This window comes from Elephantulus edwardii, unplaced genomic scaffold, assembly GCF_000299155.1.
Source record: "Elephantulus edwardii isolate Elephantulus edwardi_28Jun2011 unplaced genomic scaffold, EleEdw1.0 scaffold00115, whole genome shotgun sequence".
Taxonomy (NCBI): Eukaryota; Metazoa; Chordata; class Mammalia; order Macroscelidea; family Macroscelididae; genus Elephantulus; species Elephantulus edwardii.
In genome coordinates, this window is record NW_006399865.1 from 3,389,210 (window position 1) to 3,399,551 (window position 10,342).

Sequence of the window (10,342 nt, forward strand, 5' to 3'; positions counted from 1 at the left end):
TTGTCCGTTTCCTACCCAATGGTTTTCTCAGTGTTCCCTGCCTGGTGGCACTTATACAGGTGCCCTCACACAAGAGCCCCTGCTCCAGCAGGGTCCTGGATCCGACAGGATCCGAATAGTCAAGGTCAACTTCCCACCAACCCACGAGCCTCTGGCTGGTCTACAGAGTTAGTTCACAGAAGCCAGCTGGCTGGCTCGTTTTGGGTGGGAACCCAAGAGAGCTCTGCCAATTTCCCCACCTGTGGGCACACCCTTAGGTGCTCTCCCAGATAATCAGCCCCAGTAAACACATTTAAGATCCTACGGGCCTTTCTTCTGCCAGGTTAGTTCCACAACAGCTCGGTTGATAGCTCCAGGTGATGGCTGGATCTGTGGTGGTGCCCTGAGGTCACAGGCCTGTGGTGGGGGCTGAGGTGCGTGGTTGTGGATCTGGAAGGGGGGCGGGGGAAGGGGAGGAAAGCAAGGGACTAGGGGGGTAAGGAGCACAGGGCTTGGGCGCTGCGGGTTGTTTATGCAGCAGCACCCTGTGTGTCGGGGGTCACACAGGTGCAGGCTGCAGGGGGGGTCGCACAGTGGCGGGTAGTCTTCGCTCCTCTGGAGTTCCTCGGTGGATGGATGATTATTGCTCTTCCTGGGTCTCTTCCCGGCCCGTCTGGCGGCGGAACTCCATCTCTGGCGGCGGAACTCCGTCTCTGGCCCTCTTCATCTTCTATCGTGACACTGCCAATCGGTCCAGTGGTGAAAATCTGCCACATTCTTTCTCATAAAGCCCAGCTTCCCAGATGATCTGTTCCACAATCCCGAAGGCACATGGTTTGAATCCACCCGATGCTCTGCTAGAGAAGGAGAGGCAATTTCCTCCTTTGTCAGTTGGATCTGATTTGACACTCACACAGAAAAAAAAAACCCAAAAAAAGAAGGGGGGCAAAAAGCATGGAGATAGGATGCATCCCTGGTGTACACCTTTCTTGATTTTGAACCATGCAGTCAGTGTTTCCTTGCTCTGTTCTGACACGTGCTTCCTGGTCCAAGTATAGGTTTCACATGAAGGTGGTCTTGAATGCCCATTCATTTGTTGTGATCCACACAGTCAAATACCTTTGCATAGTCAATGAAACACAGACAGGCATTCCTCTGGTACTCTCTACTTTCAGCTAAGATCCATTGAGCATTGGCTATAATATCCCTACTGCCATGGCATCTTCTAAACCCAGCTTGTACATCTGGCAGTTCTCTTTTGCTGTTCCAGAACCTACAAGAGATTTTTATTTGTGTTTTATGCAAAAGTATTTGACTGTGTGGATCATAAATTATGGCTCCTGAGAAGAATGTGAATCCCAGAGCACTTAATTGTACTCATGCAAATGTATACCAATGTAGACCAAGAAGCAGTTGTCCAAACAGAACAAGGGAATGCTGCATGGTTTAAAATCAGAAAAGGTATGGGTCTGCATGCCTATTCAATCTATATGCTGAGCAAATCATTCCAGAAGCTGGACTCTGTGAAGAAGAATGTGACATCAGGATCGGAGGAAGACTCATCAACAACCTGCATTATGCAGATGACACAACTCTACCTTCAGAAAGTGAAGAAGACTTGAGGCACTTAGGGCAGGAGATCAAAGACTACAGCCTTTAATATGGATTCTATTTCAACATCAAGAAAACAAATCTTCATCACTGAATCAATAGGCAACATCATGCATGATGGAGAAAACACTGAAGTTGTTAATGATTTCATTTTACTTGGATCCCCAATCAACACCAATGTTAGCAGCAGTCAAGAAACCAAAGATGTGTTGCAATGGACAAATGTACTGTCCAGGACCTCTCCAAACTATTAAAGAGCAAGGATATCAGTTTAAAGGCGAAAGTGCATGTCATTCAAGGCACGGTATTTTCAACTGCTTCCTATACGCACTTCAGAGCTAGACAATGAATAAGGATGATGGAAGAATTACTGATGTCTTTGAATTGTGATGTTAACAAAGAGTATTCAATGTCCCATGGACTCTGAAAATGAAGACGTTTTGTCTTGAAAGAAGTGCAACGAGGGTGATCTTTAGATACACAGAAGGTGAAATTTCGTTTCATCTACTTTAGGCGTGTTGTCTGGAGGAACGAGTCCTTAGACAAAGACATCATGCTGGGAAAGGTGAGGGATCCGCAGAAGACAGGAAGACCCTCAACCGGGTGGACTGACATAGTGACCGCAACAATGAGCATGCTGGAGATCGTGAGGACAGGGCAACATTGTACGAGTTATATAGTCTAGTGGAAGCGACAGCATCTAACTATTAACATGTAATTTCTGAGATTTGCTTACAAAAGTGCTCTGGGGAACAGTGTGAGAAGGTGGGGGCAAAAGCATTAGGCAAATGGAAAAAGAGTTAACTACCTACAGCTCATCCTATGAGCAGCTTTGAAGCTGGAATGGCCCTTCTGAATCGTTTACCTTGCATGGAATACTCCTTGGATGTAGTCTGTCGGCAGGGAAGGATCATGGCTTGACTCCCAATAGCCAGGGGATGTCTACAGTGATATAGAAAGACCTCAGATTCTTTAATATTTTCAAGAACAATGTCTATTGTCAGTCATTGTGGAGTAAATGCCGACTGACGGCAATTCTACATACAGTGGGAAACGGCGCCACAGCAATTACAAGACAATGAACTTTCCAAAACAGATAGCCACGCTTCTCTTCTGAGGCGCCACTGAGTGGATTCAAACTATCAAGTTTTGCGGGTGCTCTCATGACTCATGAAGACCCCCACCCGGGCAAAGTAAACTGTGGTGGTAGTTCAAGCCAGTCCGTATTTTAAGATCTCTGGGTGGGTTCAAACTGCCAAACTTTTGGCTAAGAAGAGAGCACTTAGCAACTTGTAACACCTAGTGACTCCTAACAAGCTCTAACTACATTAATTTCCAAGTAATGATAAACGGTATTTTGTGACAGACACACAACCATAGTTGTGATTCTTACTGAAATCAGACACTATAGGGATTTGATGCCTACTTTCTTAATGGAAAAAAGTTTCCGCTCAAGGCAAATGAATATAAAACTGTACTTTAAAAAAAAAAATGTACTTTTCTCCCCACCCGTCCACATACCCAGCTAAGAAGTCCTTGGGGGCCTGGCCATCTCGTGCATTTGTGGATTTGCAGAGTCCGCAGCTCCGGACACCTACTGATGTTTCTGGAGTCATTACTAGAATTCAGACTAACGGGAACCTAGCTTACACAGAGAAACTTGGAGAATACTTCTCCAGCGTTATCCTGCTGCGGCTTAAAGCATCGATAGCTGCGAGCGTCCTTCTAAGAAAGTCTCGCAATCAAAACAAACCTCTCTCTTTCTAGGTGCAGTGTAACTACTTGGCTCCCTGCCGGTGGGGGCGGGGCTACAGCACGCATCCTCGCGCTGCGGTAACCGGAAGTTATATCACTTCGGCTTCCGCCTCTCTGCTCGCATTTCCGGAAGTCCCGCCTTCAGAAAAGGAAGCCGCAGTGATAACCTGTGCCGGCTGTGACCGAGGCGACATCTGTGACCGAGCGATCGCAAGGTAGTGGCGTGTCATTATTGCTCTGAGCTTGAGTTGGCGATAAGGCGGGGACCGGCCGGAACAGCCCGGGGGAGGGAGGAGTCGGGTGAAGTTTGGAGCGCCGGGCTAGGGCAGGTGGGAGGCGTGGGGACCATGTGAGGCAGAGAGACTGGTCGTTTTCGTTTCTGCGCCCCACTCCCCCGATCCAGGAGTCGGAACTCGGTAAGGTGGGCTTTCCTCATCCCCAGCAGGAGAACTGCCCCGCAAGCCCCAACACGGGCCTGCATCTGTGATAGTTTTTTTCTTTCTTTCTCAGAAACTTCTTCACGCTCTCCCAAAGCCCCCAAATGGTGGCATAGATTTTACCCTTATAGTAATATTTTTAGAGGGATCTTTCAGGGTGTGTTTCCTGCTGTTCGCATTAGGAAGACAGGTTGTCATCCTTCGTTGCCTGGGTTAAGGATAATGAGGGAGTAGTCGGAACCAAGACGTCAGAAGTAATCTGTCCTTTTGCTTTGGCTTGTGTTTGTTTGGGGTCAGCCTCAGCGACTCCAGCCATGGGTTTGTCTGCATCTACTCCTGCCGCCACGATTCAGACCAAAAATGCTTCAGAGCCCCAGACAGCGTCGCCGCCTTCAGGATGTCCAATGCATGAACAGAAAATGAGAGGTAACCGACTGTGTCTAGAAAATAGAGACTTCCCAAAGGGATTCTGAACACGAGGCAGTATAGGGTACTGCTGGAACAGCTGGATTTGGTCTCTGTTGTCCCTGTGTTAAGACGATAGGGTACTGCTAGAACAGCTAAGTTTGCTCTGTTTTCCCGTGTTAAGGCCTGTAGCTTTAGACACCTTGCTTCTGTCCATGTCAGGATGGGGATATTGTGACACACTTGCCAATGGTTTCAGAAATCATCACCCACCCTTCCAAGTTTACCTCTGTCTCAGAGGAGAGGCTTCCTTAAGGGATACTTGGTGCCATGTGCAGGCATTTTTTTTTTTTTTTACAGTCACAACTAGAGGAGTTGGTGCTCCTGGCACCTGGTGGGTGGAAGAGTAGGGAGGTGAGTATCATCCTCCGGTGCCCAGGACAGCACCTCACAGCAGAGTGATCCAGCCCCAAACATCACCAGTGCCAAGGTTGCGAAGCCCTGGTCTGGATGGCCATACTCTTACTGAACTTTACTGCCACACGCACCAGAGTGTGTCCATAATACTACAAAAAAGTCAGTACCTGGGAGCCTCTCAGCCCTTTTTTGGCATAGCTGAGGTGGGAAAGCTGCAGGGAGTCTGTCTGACCTGAAACTCCTTGTTTTAACCCCAGAGGAGGAGGGAGGAACCAGCACAGAGTACTTGTTGAGTCCTCTCGTGCTAGTAGCTCAGACCGTCACTCACTCAGCAAAGGTTTACTAACCCCCAAGTCTGCCATTTGTTACTGAGGTTGATTGGTTCTTCACTAAGAACATAAAAAATCAAAGTCACTCCTGGCAGGTGACCTCCTGCCCACAGCCCTGTAGGACAGAGGAGAACGGCCCCGCAGAGTTTCCAAGGCTGCCATCTTCATGGAAGCAGATCTACAGGGATTTCTCATGTAGAAAAGCTGGTGGGTTTGAATCACTGATTAGTAGCCATGTGCGCAGGGTACGAGACATACTCAAATCCTTTGCCTAACAGGGCTTATCTTCTAGCCCATAGAATCCTGTGTGATAGGTTATCACTCTGTTGTACAGTCAAGCCAGCTGAGGCACTGAGCACACAAGGAACAAGTGGCAAAGCTGGTGAAAATTCTGTGACCTTGAGCAAGGACAGATGCATTGGATTCCGACAGCAGGCCTGCTCTTGCTGTGGGTGTGCCAGGGAGTCTGGAGAGTATCCATTCATTTTTTCATTTGTGTGGATCAGGACAGCCCTGAGTCGGATTTGTGTCATTAGTGCAGAGTGGGGATGTATTTCTAGGAGAATTCAGGGGGCTACTGAAGGTGAAAATGTAACCACTTCATTTTCTTTCTAACACACAACAGGGCTCAGCTATTTGGGAAGAGTTGGAGCTTCACTTGGTAGAAAGAGGAGGAATAGCAAATCTTTCACCCTTAAAGTAGGCAGCAGCATGGAATAGTAGGAGACGAGGGCCAGGAGGCGAGGGCACAAAAGTGTCACACTTATGGTCACTGCTGCTGCCTCAGGCAGGGATCCTGGCCCAAGAGCAGCCTTTTCCTCGGGCAGTAGGCCACCAGGTGCCTGTTCACTCTCTGCTCTCAGGGCAGCTGCTCAGTCTCTGAGCTTGAGTAGACGTACACTGGGGATCCTTGGGCCCTGACGGCCCTTTCTGCTGCCATTTCTAGGTTCATACCTTCCTTCTTCGGAGGACTCTGGTGTCTGCTTTGTCTTATTAAACCACCACTACCTGCTCACAGGGATTCACACATCACCAAATTCCTAAGAGAGAAGCACTTGGAGTCTCTGAGTACTGTAAATGGTTACCACGCTTTCCTACCAACCAAAAAGTTAATAGTTCAGCTCCATCTAAAGGCACCTCAGAAGAATGGCTGGGTAATCTCCTACCAAAAACTCAAGCCACTGAAAACCCTACAGAGCAAAGTCTCCTCTGACACACGGGTTGTCATGAGTCAGTCACTTGAAGGTTTCTGGTTAGCCTCTGTGAAGGCTGCAGTCCAAATACACCTCCCTGGCCCCCCAGTATCTTACACAGAGCATCAGTGCAGAATGCCTGACCTGCACCAAACCCTCACTGGGCAAGGGTGGTCTGCAACTTGGAGTGGCACTTCAAGGACAGAGTTAGACATGACCTGGTCCCCACTTAGGCAGCACCTCACTGCTTTAGTTCAAGCTGGGTACCTGTGCACCAGTCATTTCGACCATGTGCTGATAAGAAACTGAGGAGTTGCTGTTTCTCTCTGGTGAGGAGCATGACTCAAAGAGAGGCTGCATCTCCATCCTTTCAGAGGCAAAGGCATTTTACAGAGCTGCTTCCTCTTTAAGATGTTAGTTATACTTAGTTCTCAGGAGTTTTAAGCCCTAGAAACCTGGCTTTTCCTCTGTAGGTAATTGTTGCTCAGAAAGCGAGCTTTTGTGGGGTTTCCATTTTCATACTTGATTTCTTTTAGGTTGTCCCATGAGCACAAAACCAGATGCCAGCTGTGAGAGCACAACCTCCTCTGTGCCCGCTCACCAGGACCGAGCCTACGAGTATGTGCAGTGCCCTGTGACAGGCGCTGTGTTGGAGAATAAGGAGAACCTAGATCCTTCCAATCTGGTAATACCTGCTAATCCCCGCTTCATCGGACTTGCCTGTGTGAGATACTTGTCTCAACTCCCAAGACAAGTTGCAGGCTGCTAGGATTGATCTGTCAGTCCTTTTAAAGCAAAGACAATGGGTAGTCCCTCCCACAGGCAAACTGTAGACTCTGTAACTTACAGAAAATACCTGCGAAAGAAAACTGCTTACTACAAGCCAGAAATAGGCTTACTGGAAGGAGGCCATGCCAAACAAATACTTACTTTCAGGCTAGAGTTACTCGATGGTAGCATTCGCTAAGGAATGTAGCTAGAGTTAGCAAAGGTGGTTTTGGTCTTAGAAGAACCTTGTAGGTACTCCATAAGATAGGGCACTGCTGCTTTGGTAGGTACTGCTATTTGTGAGTCCGAGAATGTCGCAGTATCCTGTGATTGTCAGCAACTGTAAGGCCATTATTAGGACAAAATGAATGTGGCTGCTCGATATGCTGTGATGATCATACAGCATAGGATTTCGTTTTAGGAATCACATTTTAATGAAAAGACAAATTGGGGTCCACACTTTACAGGACTGTAGGCTTAACAAGAGAATTTAGAAAATTCTCATGAACAGCCTTCATTTGACATTGGTTTAAACTTGTTCAAAGGGAAAAAAAGTAACCACAGTGTTCAGCTAAGTGGGAAAGAAAACGCATGGAAATTCCACCGCCCTGAACCAGCCAGGTTCTCCGAGAGGCTGAAATTTGGCTGAGGCTGGTGTGCCTGGGACCCCATGCCTCTCGTGTAATGCACTCCTTTCCACTAGATTGTTGGTGACACTGCTCATTTGTCCTTTTGTCTCCTATTTCTGACATGACACCATTTGCTTGCTTGTTGTAGATGCCACCCCCTAATCAGATGCCAGCCCCCGACCAGCCTTTTCCTCTGTCGACTGCCAGGGAGGAGTCCTCTATTCCAAGAGCAGATTCCGAGAAAAAGTGGGTGTACCCATCAGAGCAGATGTTTTGGAATGCGATGTTAAGGAAAGGGTAAGTGAGGATGCCTACTGTATACACTAGCAGTTTATCACCTCTCAGAATTAAATGTCAAAGACATTTTTATCCCCCAAACATTCAGTAAACTTTTAGAAGTTAGTTTCTGATAATCAATTGCTTTTCCAGATCTACAGAATATTGGCCAGGCTAGTAATTATCAAGGGAAAAGGAACCAATGTGTTATAAAAACCATAGAAAAAGTTGGGAGATCATTGATCAGTGGTACTTACTGAAAAAATGTCACCCCAGAACAGATGGTACCTCAAGTTTTGCATCACTGGTTTTTAGGTGACACTGAAAGATTAAGGGGGACAAATTTTGTCCTTTGTTTCTGATAGATCTGTTTTACATTTTGATTTTTGGTTATAAGTGAATCTTCTGAATAAAGCTTCAAAAACAAAGAAAATCCATTGCTCTCGAGTTGATTCCAATTCATAGTGACAAGGTATAATGGCCCTGTGGGGTTTTCAAGGCTGTACATCTTTATGGATGCCAGCTGCCTCATCTTTCTATCCACAACCGGCTGGTGGGTTCGAACATCTGACTTTTCAGTTAACCACCCAGTGCACTCCAAGTTTCCTTGCAAGGACGCTTAGGTTACAGATAGGCAGTTACCATTCCTCACTCTCATAGAGGGTAATGTTCAGTAGCTCATCTTAGAGGTCCATGGATTAATTGTTTGGTGCTGTCAGCAAAATATTACCCAATGCTCTTTTCTAGGTGGAAGTGGAAAAATGAGGATATTAGTCAGGAAGATATGTATAACATCATTCGAATTCACAACCAGAATAACGAGCAGGCTTGGACGGAGATCCTCAAATGGGAAGCCCTACATGCCACGTAAGTGTGCTTGTACTCCTGAAAAGGAACCTCTGTGTAGCTGTCCTGTTTCAGACTAGTTTCCCTCATTGGTTCACATTGTTGGTCTTCCTAGTAAAGCACACTACGTGGGATTTTATGATGCTCCCCCCAACCAGGTGTTGTCAAACCGTGATCACTTTGAAATGCCAGTAGATGAGAGGGTTGGGTGTGAGCTTAGCTATGTCTAGGGCTTCAGGAGCAAAGACTCCCCAGCCAGAGCCGGGGACAGTAGTGGCAGAAATCCTCCAAAAGTGCCATCAGTGTTGCTTTAAAGTTTTGTTCTTTTCTTTAATAACATCCAGCAACAGTCCTCCCTTCCTTCCTAGACACGCACACTGTTGTTTGCCAGCATCGGGATGCAGGGCTTTCTGCTTGGTGCAGGGATGTAAGCAGATTCTCAGCAGACAGACTCACTCCACCAATAACGCATGGATGCACTTAACAGAGAGGGACTAAGTCTTTGAATTGTACCTTTAAAGCTATCTTTTTATAAACTTCTCTTTCTCTATAAATGTGATAGCTTGTGAAGTAAATATAGAAGGTCTTATTGAAACATTAGAACATGTAGCTTTTCCAAAAGAAGCAGTTATTTCACAGACTTTCCTTATGTGGGATTTCTAGGGAATGTCCCTGTGGCCCGTCATTGATCCGCTTTGGGGGTAAAGCTAAAGAGTATTCACCACGGGCACGGATCCGTTCCTGGATGGGGTGAGTACCAGTGCAGAAATGTTACTGCTCCTTCCTTGGGTCTGGGTAGATGTTTTCTTCTTGACACAAGTGAAAAAAAAAAATAAAGTGAATTAAGGGGTAGGGAGGAAAACGTTTAACAATGAATGAATGAATGAAAATCCAGCTTTTCTGTAAACTTTCTTCACTTCTCAACCTTTTAGCTAAGATCAAGTGTAGTATCTGTAAACTTTCATTAAAATCGCAATTAAAAAATAAATTAAAAAAAGAGAAGCGAACAATTTGAAAAACTGGTTTCTAGTGAAAAAAACTGCACATGAACCAGTGATGGATGTTATCACCTCCCCCCACCAAACACAAAACCAGCCAAGGATCAATAGTTAGCACCACCTTCCAGAACTGAATATCTGTATATCTGTTTTCATAAACTGATCCTAAATCGAGTGAATGGCTTCCTCTCCTGAAAATTTGCCTGAAGACCACCAGGTTCTTAGGGTTTATTGAGTTGCTTCCTATCTGACAATTTTTGGACTGAATTGCGCTGCCTTCTGTCCTCTTACTCTTCCTAAGATTGAATCTATTAACTTCTGTTTTTCTCAGTGTAATTCAGCTTCTCAGCTCCCATCTGGACTTGTGTCGTAGTTCACCCTCCTGACCTGGGTCTCTCATTGATTTAGTCCTTTATTGAACTAAGTGAATATATAGGAAACACGCTTTATTTATTTTACCTTTTGTTCTTTTCCCGCTCACTGGCTTGTTTCTGTTCCAGGTATGAATTACCTTTTGACAGGCACGATTGGATTGTCAACCGCTGCGGCACAGAGGTGCGGTACATCATTGACTACTACGATGGTGGTGAGGTGGACAAAGACTACCAGTTCACTATCTTGGATGTCCGTCCTGCCCTGGACTCTCTCTCGGCGGTGTGGGACCGGATGAAGGTTGCCTGGTGGCGCTGGACTTCATAA

The 10,342-nt window shown here is 46.4% G+C and overlaps 1 protein-coding gene across 1 annotated transcript; it reads left to right on the forward strand.

The window, feature by feature from the left end:
• Nucleotides 1-4,096: 4,096 nt before the first annotated feature.
• On the forward strand, nucleotides 4,097-10,342 carry LOC102856345 (cytochrome c-type heme lyase-like). Its single transcript, XM_006892362.1, has 6 exons — nucleotides 4,097-4,208; nucleotides 6,663-6,811; nucleotides 7,672-7,820; nucleotides 8,547-8,666; nucleotides 9,309-9,395; nucleotides 10,144-10,342. Exons 1-6 carry the CDS (start codon nucleotides 4,097-4,099, stop codon nucleotides 10,340-10,342), a joined length of 816 nt encoding a protein of 271 aa, XP_006892424.1.

Excerpts from the sequence above, each read along its gene's own strand:
- LOC102856345 (XM_006892362.1), top strand. The coding sequence starts at position 4,097 with ATGGGTTTGTCTGCATCTACTCCTGCCGCCACGATTCAGACCAAAAAT. Across the intron at positions 8,667-9,308 it reads TGGGAAGCCCTACATGCCAC|GGAATGTCCCTGTGGCCCGT; the intron begins GTAAGTGTGCTT and ends TGGGATTTCTAG. Across the intron at positions 9,396-10,143 it reads CGGATCCGTTCCTGGATGGG|GTATGAATTACCTTTTGACA; the intron begins GTGAGTACCAGT and ends TTTCTGTTCCAG.